Source organism: Anopheles arabiensis, chromosome 3, assembly GCF_016920715.1.
Source record: "Anopheles arabiensis isolate DONGOLA chromosome 3, AaraD3, whole genome shotgun sequence".
NCBI lineage: Eukaryota > Metazoa > Arthropoda > Insecta > Diptera > Culicidae > Anopheles > Anopheles arabiensis.
The window spans coordinates 90,144,693-90,157,664 of NC_053518.1; the positions used below are offsets into that span (position 1 = coordinate 90,144,693).

Genomic DNA, 12,972 nt, shown 5'->3' on the forward strand with positions numbered 1-12,972 from the left:
AGGGATGGGCGTGCTGTATTCCCAACGATCAGTTCGTGCTTGTTGCTCGAAATCGTGGATTATTTATCCAATATGTTCGAGCAGTTATTTACCTCGATTATCGACACTGCGGCTTATCAGGGTAAAGAAAGTTGGAAGTTTAATGCAGCAACCAAAACACACAAAAAATGTCTAGGATAGTAGTGACGAGATAATAAAGATAAATGTCAATCACTAGTACAAACAACTGCCCAGAGATAATAGTATAATACATGAAAGAAGAAAATACTCTAGGAAAGCAAAATGACGGAGTGTTTGAGTTGAAATTTTCGCTTGATTTCATTAAAAAAACTACCTCAACTAAAACAACAACCTTGCAATTCCAACGAGTGAAGGTATAAAAACGAGTGATTTTTTACAGCTTACCACAGATATTTAGTGGGATATGATAAACGAATATGACACTGATCTCTCTCTAAACCAGCGGTCGGCAAAGTCCGGCCCGCGGGCCAAATGCGGCCCGCCGCAACATTCAATCCGGCCCGCGAAAGGATTAGAGTGATTTTGAAAGATGAGAAGAAACGATTCGTACACAAATTACTGAAGATCTTTTAGTATACCATATTGAAACATCGTACTTTTTTCAATTTTTAATTAAAGGCACTGGTACTGGCATTCCATAGTGCTTTAATAAAAAGTAACTTAAACATTAAAATTAGTCTTAAATTAAAAGTAGTAAAAAAGTACGATGGTTCTAACTTGAGGTCAATATGTCCGTAACTTTTGCATGAAAAAATATGCCATTTTCGGCTGGCTGTAGAAAAAACTAGGAAAGATTATTTCTTTTTATTTACGTCTGTCGAAAGGGAATTATTTCAGATAACTTGCACAAATAAGCTCAAGACTTTGCGAATTGACTTTTCAACAGTTATTAGGGATTTTCACCATGGTGGACGAAGACATGCATGATTTAAGTTCTACCTTCAGTTTTCATAAATTCTTCCTAAGTTATCGCTACAAACTTGTTAGAGTGGAGTTTTTGCATCACGTTGGTGTAGAAAAAATGATGGGACACAGGTGACGGATGGATGTTGGACCAGTTTGCGGACTAGGGTGTTATATCGAAATTCTGTCGAAATTCACCTGAAATGATTGCATCGAGTTTTCACGTGATTGTTTGCTACTGCGAAACCAGAGGATGCGATTTCTATTTCCAGATCTGTTTCTTCATGTTTCCCAGGTATTATTTTACTGTTTGGTGGGTTGCATCGATCTCCCCATGTAGCGACTTGTAATGCTAACGCAGTAATGTAGTCACTTGTCCCTCTGTCTTCATTTCAACTTCTTTTGAAACCTCAAAAATGAACCTGGGCTTTCTTTCCATTATTTGATTGTTGCCTAATAGTACCAAGATGTTGGCGACCAAAATGCCAAAACGGGTATTACTTATTATATACGACGTCCACAAACTTCCGCACGGAGTCCATTTTGGACGCTACGGGGTGCCATTCTTTGATCGCGCACGCTTTTGATTAACTTTTTTGGCCATCATGGTTAGAGTTCGACTGATAGAAGTGTCAAATTTTGTCTGCTAACTAATGGGATACTACTACTCAAAGAACAATTAACGTTTTGTTAGTGCGGGTCAAGATAAATCCATGCAAAATCGGCAATTGTTGTCCATTTTTTAATGTAATCGTTATGTAATATTAACATTATTTAAACACCACAATAAGACTATCGGAATGATGAAGGTCGCATACAAAATTTTATGATTTTAAAATTTGTCTATAAATTTTTTAAGTATTATCAATTTTGAACCATTCTTGGATGACACAATTATAGGAAAACAGAAATAATACCAATAGCAATGCTAGATATCATTAGCCAATTATTATGTTTCTGAAATTATTTAATGTAATAATTAAATCATAATAATAGAAAACCCGCTTTCTCCTGGCCCGCGGCTTTAGATTACTTACTAAATTTGGCCCTTTGCCGCAAAAGTTTGCCGACCGCTGCTCTAAACTATCTACCGAATGAAAAAGTCGAAAAAGAAGTAGAAGAAGAAGAAGAAGAAGAAGAAAAAGAAGAAGAGGAAGAAGAAGAAGAAGAAGAAGAAGAAGAAGAAGAAGAAGAAGAAGAAGAAGAAGAAGAAGAAGAAGAAGAAGAAGAAGAAGAAGAAGAAGAAGAAGAAGAAGAAGGGGCTGAAGAGGAGGAGAGAATAGACTGCACTACAATCACTGTGACTACTTTGTGCTATGTTCTCTACCTCATTCTTTTACAGAACCCAGTCATTCAAATAATTATTTATATTTTCAAAGAAACATTATAAGTGAGAAAAATATAATTCTTATAATTCTCAAACCACATCGATACTTTTTTTAGCATGGTTCATTTAGCTCGAGTACTTCCCTTTTCAAACAACTGCTCGAATCACTTTTGCTCATTGGGTACGTACATGTTCCGTTCCGGAGCTATAGCGTTTCCTATCCGGTGATGAATGCAAACGATTCCAAACCATAGAACAAAGACAAATCAATGTTTCAGATGCTTGGAAAACATCCAAAAATTGTTACAAATACTCTGCTATCCTCAGCAGTAGTTATTCACTCTTTAAAATGCTTCTTACGCTACAAAAACAAAACCATCGCTTCAATGCCATGGCATGCAAGGGTTGATATCGTCCCGCGTGTTTACAATTCGTAAACAGTGCCGGCTAACAACTGTCAAAAAGTGTCAATTGCCGAAACCATGTGCACGTTTTCAAATCGGGCAAGATCTTTTCGTGAACTTTTGTCGTGAATTAACTGGCTGAAACGTAGTTTTTGTTTATTTCGTACAAAACTTACACAAACCGGTTACCGCTGTTGCTGTTGTTTCGGTGAAGGCAATCGTGGAAAGGCCACACAATGACGATCGTGAACCTTGATCCAACCAACCTCGAGTTCTCCGTCTTTACGACGGAGGACGTGCGGAAGATCAGCGTGATGAAGGTGGAATCGTACCGGTCGTTCGATGACATGGGCAACCCGGTCAAGTCCGGGCTGTACGATCCGGCGATGGGTCCGTGCGGGTTCGGTGAAATCTGTGCGACGTGCACCCGTGACGTCAGCACGTGCGAGGGCCACTTCGGGCTGATCGAGCTGGACCTGGTCGTGTACAATCCGTTCTTCATGCGCACGGTTAGCAGTCTGCTGCGCATTACCTGCATGTCGTGCGCCCGGGTGCAGCTGCAGGACGGAGCGAAATCGTTGCTCGAGCTGCAGCTACGGCTGGCCGACGCCGGCTACATCGTCGAGGCGGAAGAGATCGACGTGTACAAGACGAAACTGCAGGCCAATCCGCACGATGCCATACCAGAGGAGATAACGTACTACGAGGACCTGCTGCGCAAGGAGCCGTACAACAAGCTCGGCAACACGAAGCTCTCCAGCACGATCCGGACCGCGATCGTGAACAGCACGCTCAGGCAGGAATCGAAACGTTGCATCCACTGTACGAAAATGCTGCAGCGTGTTCGCATTACCGATAAAAAACTAACGATACGGTGGACGCAAGCGGACAAGAAGGCGTTTCTGTAAGTACACAAACACAAACACAAGCACTTAGAGGGCGAAGGCGCTCATGTATTTTCTTTTGTCCACTTTGCAGCGAGGAGAAGGGAAACAAGAACCCAACCGACGAGGAGGTAAAATCGTCCACGGAGGTGGTGCTCGCCCGCGAAAGCCAAATGTTTCTGCGCAAGCTGTACGAGCAGGAAGGCACGCTGCTGTCGCTGCTCTTTCCCGTACTGAACTCGGCCAAGCACGAGACGACCCAATATCCGACGGACATTTTCTTCATGGAGGTGGTACCGGTGCCGCCGTGCAAGATGCGTCCCGTTCGCCGAGCGAACCGCGTACCCGGCCGCTCCTCGGTAATGGAGCACGCGCAGTCGGTGCTGCTGCGCAACATCTTCGTCGCGAACGCAACCGTGCGGGCCATTCTGCTCGGCAGCGAGGGAAAGGAGAAACCGGAAGGCATGAGCGATGCGACGTTCGGCCAGCTGAAATCGATCCACCAGCAGGCGAAGGGCGCCACCGTGACGGAGAAGCTGTTTCACGCCTGGTGCGATCTGCAGTCGAACGTCGACCAGCTGCTGGACGTGGAGAAGCTGTCCGGCGGCAAGCAGGTGGTCACGTTCGGGCTGAAGCAGCTGATCGAGAAGAAGGCCGGCCTGATCCGGATGCACATGATGGGCAAGCGGGTGAACCATGCGGCCCGCACGGTCATCACGCCCGATCCGAACATCGGGGTGGAGGAGATCGGCATACCGACGCGGTTCGCGAAGAAGCTCACCTACCCGGTCCCCGTGACGCCCTGGAATGTGGCCGAGCTGCGCCAGTGGGTGATGAACGGGCCGGACGTCTATCCGGGCGCGAACATGATCGAAGATGCGAACGGGCGGGTAAGCAAAATATCGTCCACGAACGTGACGCAGCGCCAATCGCTGGCCAAAACGCTGTTAACGCCGCACGGTGCTGGCGCGGAGTCGAGCGGCGACGATACGATCAAGATCGTCCATCGGCATCTGCAGAACGGGGATATACTGCTGCTCAACCGGCAGCCCACACTGCATCGACCGAGTATAATGGCGCACCGGGCGAAGATTCTCGGTGGGGAGAAGATTTTCCGCCTGCACTACTCGAACTGCAAGTCGTACAATGCGGACTTTGATGGGGATGAAATGAATGCTCATCTGCCGCAGAACGAGGTGGCCCGGGCGGAGGCGTACGGGTTGGTGGCGGTGCCGTACCAATACCTCGTGCCGAAAGACGGCACACCGCTGGGTGGTTTGATTCAGGATCACATCGTATCGGCGGTGAAGCTTTTCATACGCGGCAAGTTTTTCAATCGGTAAGTGGGTGAAGGACTGAGACGCTTGACTCTCTAACCGAATCCTCATCAAACCCCTTACTGCCTTGCAGGGAGGACTACCAGCAGCTAGTGTTTCAGGCGCTGAGCAACAAGAAGGGCAATATTGAGCTGCTGCCACCGTCCATCCTGAAGCCGGTGAGACTGTGGTCCGGCAAGCAAATCATCTCGACCATCATCAAGAACAGCACACCGAAGGGCATGCCGTACATCAACTTGGTGGGAAAGTCGAAGCTAAACAACAAGGTAAGGGCGCTTGGTGGTAATAAATCACTCGCAAAAAGCACTTATAATCGCTCCCCCTCTCTACGCAGCATTGGTGTGTGCTTGCCGCCCGTCCCTGGGAGTACGGCGGCACACCGCTCCGCGAGAACGAGCTGTCCGAATCGGAGGTGTTCATCCGGCAGGGTGAGCTGCTGAGCGGCATCCTCGACAAGAACCACTTCGGCGCCACACCGTACGGTCTGATCCACTGCATGTACGAGCTGTACGGGGGCGTCTGCTCCACCGCTCTCCTTTCGTCCCTGTCGCGGCTCTTCACCTACTACCTGCAGTGGGAAGGGTTCACGCTGGGCGTACGGGACATTCTGGTGCAGAGCAAGGCGGATCGGAAGCGGTCCAGAATTATACGCGAGTGTCGCGCGGTGGCCGGGCACGAAGCGGCCACCTCAGCCCTCGAGCTGCCGGCGAGCGTTTCGCGCGACGAGCTGGCCCAGCGCATGCGGGAAGCGTACGCGAAGAATCCAAAGTTTCGCGCCATACTCGACCGGAAGTATAAGACCGTGCTCGATACGTACACCAACAGGATTAACAAGTAAGTGAGGAAAAAAATGGGAATCCAATTTGATGTGTTATTAATTATACTTCGCCTTTTTTTAACAGCGCATGCCTGCCGGAAGGCTTGATCAGCAAGTTCCCGGAGAACAATTTGCAGCTGATGGTACAGTCGGGTGCGAAGGGTTCGACCGTTAACACGATGCAAATCTCGTGCCTGCTCGGGCAGATCGAGCTGGAGGGCAAACGACCCCCGCTCATGATTTCCGGCCGTTCGCTGCCGAGCTTTGCCGATTTTGATACGTCACCGAAGTCGGGCGGCTTTATTGACGGCCGGTTTATGACGGGCATACAGCCGCAGGAGTTCTTCTTCCACTGTATGGCGGGTCGGGAGGGTCTGATCGATACGGCGGTGAAAACTAGCCGCTCCGGCTACCTGCAGCGCTGTCTGGTGAAGCATCTCGAGGGCCTGTCGGTGCACTACGACATGACGGTGCGGGACAGCGACGGCAGCGTGATCCAGTACATGTTCGGCGAGGACGGTATGGACATTGCGAAGACGCAGTTCATCGGCAACGAGAAGCAGACGCGCTTTCTCGACATGAACCGGGACGTGATCGTGCAGCCGGAGGTGCTGAAGCGGCTGCAGACGTCCCGCGACGAGGATCCGCTGAACGAGGCGCTGAAGAAGCACGTCAAAAAGATGAAACGCTGGACGAAGCAGAATGGCGGAGGGCCGACGGAGGTGCAGCGCGTTCGCACGTCCGCTTTTGCTCTGTTTTCGGCCGACCATGCGGAAGCGTTGCGGGCGGAGCTCCCGAACCCGGACAAGATGAAAAAGTCGGGCCGTACGAAGCTGACGGAGAAGCTGCTCAAGCGGTGGGCAAAGCTGGAGCCGGCAGCCCGGCGCGAGTACGTGAGAAGGGCGGCCCACTGTCCCGATCCGGTCGGTGCCGTCTTTCCGCCCGATTCGCACTACGGCGTGCTGTCGGAGAAGCTGGAGGCGATGGTGCGTAAGTACAAGCGCACCGAGCAGCCGCTCCACAACATCGACGAGCTGATGCAGGTGAAGGGCAGTGCGTCGCTGGCGGCGCCGGGCGAACCGGTCGGCGTGCTGGCGGCCCAATCGATCGGCGAACCGTCTACGCAGATGACGCTCAACACGTTCCACTTCGCGGGGCGCGGTGAGATGAACGTGACGCTCGGTATTCCGCGTCTGCGCGAGATTCTGATGTGTGCGGCGGCCGAGATCAAGACACCGTCGATGGAGATACCGTTCCTGCCGCACCGCAAACCGGAGCGGCTGAAGGCGGTGGCCGAGAAGCTGCGCAAATCGCTCAACCGTGTCACGGTGGCGGATGTGCTGGAAAGTGAGTGCAACCGTCATGTGTGTTGGCTCTTTTCTTTTATTTAATACGTTGTATCTTGCTTTCCGTAGCTATTAATATCAAGTCGAAGCTGGTGGTGCATCCTTCGCGCGGCATGCAGCACACCATACGCTTCAACTTCCTTCCGCAGGACGCGTACGATCACGACTACTGCGTTACGCCGAGCGGCATCCTTCGGCACATGTCGCGCAAATTTTTCAAAGCAATGTTTGCCGCCATTCGGCGAGCGGAATCGGCGAAGAATGTGCTGTAAGTATGAAACCATCCTTTGGCGTGTCGAGGGCCTTTTCTTACATACGCTGATGTGCTATTCCATTCCATTCTACAGAATCGACACTGAAATGCAGGAAGGTAAATCGAAAAAGCATAAGAAGGGGGCTGACACTGAAGAGGACGACGAGATCGATCGCCAGGAGCCGGAGAAAGTTGATAAGAGCGAGAAGGCTGTGTATTCGGATAGCGACAGTGACTCGGACGATGGTGGCACGCCGGCTGTTGATGGGGATGCATCGGATGCGAAGAACCGGGGTAAGACCAAGGACGAGCACGATTACGACGAGGATGACGAGAACGATGCGGATGCGGATGCTGCGGGGGCCAGCTCCGACGACTCGGGCGTTAGCGAGGACGAGCAAGAGGATGAGAAGGAGGCGCAAAAGCAGCCAGCAGCGGGGGGAAAGCAAAAGAAAAAGCTTCCGTCCGCCAAGGCATCGAGGAGTCGCTGCATCGAGGAGGCGCTGATTGAGGAGTACGAAAAGGAGCAGGACGAGCTGGGGCAGGAGCTGGCAGCGATGCCCGGCGCCGAGGAAACGCTGAATGAAGCGGAAGAGACCATGTTTTTGGCGCAGGTGAACGCGCAGGTCAGCAAGTTCCAGCACGATCGGGTCGCCAAACGGTGGTGCCAGATCGTGCTGCACATGCCGCTCAAGCTGAAGGAGATCGACTTCACCAAGGTGCTGCGGGATGTGGCCGCCAAATCGGTAATCTGGGAGGTGCCCCGGATCAAGCGCGCCATCACGTACATGCAAAACGATCAGCTGTACCTACGAACGGACGGTACGAACATGTCGGCGATGACGGCGCACGCGAAGGTGCTGGACCTGAACCGGCTGTACACGAACGACATCCACGCGATGGCCAACCGGTACGGCATCGAGGCGGCGTCGCGCGTGATCGTGAAGGAAATACAGAACGTGTTCAGCGTGTACGGCATCACGATCGATCCGCGCCATCTGCTGCTGGTGGCGGACTACATGACGGCGAGCGGCCGGTACCAGGCGATGAACCGCATGGCGATGGAGTCTTCGGTCTCGCCGCTGCAGCAGATTTCGTTCGAATCGTCGCTCAAGTTCCTGAAGGAGGCGCTGCTGAAGGGCACGAACGATCGGCTGGAGTCACCCTCGTCCAGGCTGATCGTGGGCCAGCCGTGCAAGGTGGGCACGGGCTCGTTTACGCTCTACTCGTCCGCCCTGAAGGACTATGCCGAGGCGTCAATGGCATAAGGGAGCATGGTAGCTTACAAACCCATTTTTGCATATAGCCTTTGAATAAAGTTCTTTAACAATATTCTTGTGAAATGCTGAGTAGTGAGTAAAATTTATGACAAAGAAGATCGATAAGAATGGCTGGGGAAATGGTAAAATGTTTGAAAAAATGGAGCTTTATCCTCTACACCGTCGTGTGGTATTATTCCTTGCTTACTAACATCAGTGCAAATGAGCTTTGAGATCGTAAACATCACTCTGAAACGAGTTAATGCATTTGAAAAACATAATTTTTGGCATGCATTTGGAAAAGAACGAAACATAAGCTGATCAAGTTTTTGTAACTGTCGTTTTAAACCAAAATCCCTTTGCAGGACCATCCCTAGCTTTCGTTAAAAAATAAAACGTAGATTCAAGTGAAATCGTTTCCATTTTACATTTATGACTGTAACAAGCAATGAAATAGAGTCATTTTCGCAGCTAAATACAACAATTTATCAATTAAAATAACAAAAAACTGAAATTAATTCGATAACCAAAAGTCAAATTTGACAGCTATTGGTTTTCGCTTGTCAAGATGATGGCATTTGGATCCACAGTAGAGTACCAGCTTCCCGTTCAGTTGGATATTAACTATTATTGACGACATTTTAAGCTTATACTGGTTTATTTTGCATTCAATTTTGTTGATAAATTCTATTGACCTTCATAAATATTTTTACAATCCCCTTAGTACTATTCAAAATGAAATAGACAACATCCTTACAGCCTGGATAAAACAACCGGCCCGAGCTCGACTGTATGTAAACCTTGCGTCGCCGTTTGTTTTTGTCGCCGTACACAAGCGTTCGCGCGTTGCTCGCTTCAGCCCACGCCGCCATCTTGGAATCGCTTTGTGTGCGTGTGTGCTGGCTCGGACGGTCGGCTCCCAGAAAGTGTCCTGTTTTTTCACCACCGTTTTCCGGCACCAAACGGCGCGTGTTCCGGTCCGAAGGCAAGCGCCAAGTGTGCCCCACACGCAGGGCAAAAGGGTGTGTAGAGTGTGAAGTGTGCTAGCGCGCGGCAAAACCGGCCAACCGACGATGGCATCCGATGAGGAAATTGATGAATCCATTGCCGGTAAGTGGAGTGGAGGGGTGGGTGCTGACGGGAATGGTAAGAAGGGCTGGCTAGGGAGCCACCATTGTTCGTACTAGAGGGGGGGCAGCACGAAAAGGTGGTAGAACTATGAAAATCTTATTTTCCAGCGGTGAAACACACCGTTGCCGGTAAAATAACGCAACATTGCAAACACAAATGCATTGTTTGTGTTTTTTTCTCTCTAACGTGCTGCAACGGTTAGGAACACGGAAGATCGGCCCGCTTTTTGCCCTCTGTTGGGTGCGCAATGGCGGAGGGAAGGGGTGGTAGCAAATCTTTTCTACAGTCATGTAGAATTTTTACCCTCCCAAACCACTACCATTTATTGTGAAGGTCACTGTAACTGCACGAGTGTCCTTTGATTGAATCTGCAAGCCTCAGGAAAGGTGTGGAAAGGAAGGATTGGTGACAGGATGAGTGGTGGTAGGGGTGGGAAGACTACGCCGCACACCATTGCGGAGCGCTAGCGTTCCGCAATGAGGTCATGAAGCGTGCGGGCAGGGTAGGTGGTAGCCGAAGGTAGAGGAGGGTTGTGCTTTCTTGCGCTTTTTTTACTCTTCTTACTCTTCCACCAGTTCTTGCCATTCGCTTTGACTACGCAGAGAGAGGTGATCATGTCTTTCTCTCTCAGCTCTCTGTTTCTCTTTCACTCACTCTCTCTCGCTCTCCCTCTCTCTCCTGCGCTTTTTTTCAACCCTCGCCCGCTTGGGAATGGATTTTCCATTTTCCCTCGTTCCGGGCTTCGCTTTGCTTCCTTCGTTTCCTGCCCCTTCCCTTCCACCTTCAACTATACAAACCGATTGTTGGTGAGGGAGGATTGGAAAGGAGGGAGTATGAAAGAGCCACTAACATTGAAATGATTTCGAATATGAACCGTTAGACTTATTCCGTTCATTTCTGTAACATTTTTTGTTTGTTTGAAATATTTAAAAATTATTGAAGTGAAAGTTTTAAGACAATTTGAAGATTCTGATTATTTTAAAATGATTCTGTATGGTAAAAATACATTATTGGTAGAATATTCCCAAAATGATTATAAAGGATTTTGGGCAGAATTTGTACATCTGATTTTTACCAAACAATCGGATTAAAACAATCCCAAACAAACCAATTCATCTCCTCATTTTCATCTTTGAAGATCACATAACGATGTATCAAATGCTAAAATTTCCGATTGAATCGCTTTCCCTTCCAGAGGAGGAGAGCGGCATGTTGGATGAGGGAGCGGACGCATCCCTAGCGGCCGACGCCGACGACGGTTCGGACGAGGAGACCAACACGAAGGGCAACGCGCAGCAGGACGAAGACGACGATTACGAGCCAGAGGACAACCGCAAGAAGAAGAAGGGCAAAAAGCGCAAAGCGCGCAGCAGCGACGAAAAGCGCGGCCGCAAGAAGAAAAAGCGCAAGAAGAACGACAGCGGCGACGAGAGCGACCAGAAGCAGAGCGATGACGGGGGAAGCAGTGCGGCGGCGGCGGCAGCGGCTGCAGCTGCAGCGGCCGCCGCTGCGGCCGCCGAGTCCGACTACGAGTCACGCCCGAAGCGTGGCCGAGATCGGAAGAAGGGCAGCAGCAGTCGTTCGGGTGCGGCGGCGGCGGCTGCCAGCGAGGTGGAGAAGAAGTCGGAGGAGAAGGAAAAGATGCCCACGATCCAGGAGGTGTGCAGCTCGTTCGATCTGACCGACGTGAAGATCGAGTACACGGAGGAGGATTTCGAGAATCTGGTCACGTTCAAGATGTTCCAGACGCACGTGCGGCCGATCCTGACGAAGGAGAATCCGCGCGTCCCGATGGCGAAGCTGATGATGCTGGTCGCGGCCAAGTGGCGCGAGTTCTGCACCCTCAACCCGAACATCTCGAGCGAGGACGCGACATCGGGCGAGACGGGCGGGCGGGAGGAGGAGACGGCGGCGGCGGCGCCGCCCACGCCCGAGTACGTGCCGAAGTCGAGCCGGTCGCGCAGCAAGACGGAAAACAAGCACGACGACATGGTGTACGACGACGAGGACGAGGAGGAAGAGGAGGAGGTGGAGCGGGAGCGAACGCGCAAGAGCAAGAAGGGTAAGAGCGGAGGCGGCGGCGGCGGTGGAGGTAGCAGCAGCAGCAACAAGAAGGGCGGCGGCGGAGGAAACAGCCGCAAGCAGAAGGTGCCGACGCTGAAGATCAAGTTTGGCAAGCGCAAGAACGCCAGCTCGGACGAGGAGCAGGACGCGAGCGGCGGCTCGGAGCGCGAGTCGGACGCCGAGTTCGAGAAGATGCTGCAGCAGTCCGAGCCCGACACGCCGGAACGGGCGAAATCGGCCATCGGGGGCAGTGGTGGGGCCGATGGGGGCGCCGCGGACGAAGCGTCCGATCAGCCGGCGGTGCGCAAGAAGGCCAAAACCAAGATTGGCAACAAGTCGAAGAAGAAGAACAAGTCGAAGAAGAGCAAATTCCCGGACGGTGGGGAGGAGGGCGAGCACGAGCACCAGGACTACTGCGAGGTGTGTCAGCAGGGCGGCGAGATCATCCTGTGCGACACGTGCCCCAAGGCGTACCATCTGGTGTGTCTCGATCCGGAGCTGGAGGACACGCCCGAGGGCAAGTGGTCGTGTCCGACGTGCGAGGCGGAGGGGCCGGCCGACGAGGACGACGACGAGCATCAGGAGTTTTGCCGGGTGTGCAAGGACGGCGGCGAGCTGCTGTGCTGCGACAATTGTCCCTCGGCGTACCACACGTTCTGTCTGAACCCGCCGCTCGACGACATTCCCGACGGGGAGTGGCGCTGTCCGCGCTGCAGCTGCCCGCCGCTCGCGGACAAGGTGCAGAAGATACTGACCTGGCGCTGGACCGACAAACCGATCAACCCGGACGAACCGTCCACGTCGAAGGGTGCGGCGGCGGCGGCCGGCGGATCGACCCGGCGCCGCGAGTACTTCGTCAAGTGGCACGAGAAGTCGTACTGGCACTGCGACTGGATCACCGAGCTGCAGCTGGACGTGCACCATCCGCTCATGTTCCGGTACTACACGCGCAAGAACGACATGGAGGAGCCGCCCAAGCTGGAGGAGGCGCTGGACGAGGAGGACAACCGGTACAAGCGCATCCAGCGCATGCGCGAAACGAACTGCCAGCTGAACGAGACGGAGCTGGAGGAGAAGTACTACCGGTACGGCGTCAAGCCGGAATGGTTGATGGTGCACCGCGTGATCAACCACCGGACGATGCGCGACGGCCGCACGCTCTATCTGGTCAAGTGGCGCGAGCTGTCGTACGATCAGGCCACGTGGGAGGACGAGGAGGACGACAT

General features: G+C 51.9%; 2 protein-coding genes across 2 annotated transcripts in view; both read left to right on the top strand.

The window, feature by feature from the left end:
• Positions 1-2,705: 2,705 nt before the first annotated feature.
• Positions 2,706-8,639, top strand: LOC120902668 (DNA-directed RNA polymerase I subunit RPA1). Its single transcript, XM_040311625.1, has 7 exons — positions 2,706-3,559; positions 3,634-4,878; positions 4,950-5,142; positions 5,211-5,710; positions 5,779-7,040; positions 7,109-7,307; positions 7,387-8,639. The coding sequence occupies exons 1-7, from the start codon at positions 2,892-2,894 to the stop codon at positions 8,558-8,560; spliced, it is 5,241 nt and encodes a 1,746-aa protein (XP_040167559.1). The 5' UTR covers positions 2,706-2,891; the 3' UTR covers positions 8,561-8,639.
• A 720-nt stretch (positions 8,640-9,359) lies between these two features.
• Positions 9,360-12,972, top strand: part of LOC120900237 (chromodomain-helicase-DNA-binding protein Mi-2 homolog) — an 8,808-nt gene continuing 5,195 nt past the window's right edge. The window contains exons 1-2 of the mRNA XM_040306979.1: positions 9,360-9,661; positions 10,878-12,972. The exon at positions 10,878-12,972 is cut by the window's right edge and continues 4,163 nt beyond it. Of these exons, the coding sequence (XP_040162913.1) occupies positions 9,625-9,661; positions 10,878-12,972 (2,132 nt within the window). The 5' untranslated portion in view covers positions 9,360-9,624. The remainder of the gene's footprint in view (positions 9,662-10,877) is intronic.

Coding starts and splice junctions, on each gene's coding strand:
- LOC120902668 (XM_040311625.1), top strand. CDS start 2,892: ATGACGATCGTGAACCTTGATCCAACCAACCTCGAGTTCTCCGTCTTT. Junction 5,143..5,210: donor AGTCGAAGCTAAACAACAAG/GTAAGGGCGCTT, acceptor CTCTCTACGCAG/CATTGGTGTGTGCTTGCCGC. Junction 7,041..7,108: donor GGTGGCGGATGTGCTGGAAA/GTGAGTGCAACC, acceptor TGCTTTCCGTAG/CTATTAATATCAAGTCGAAG.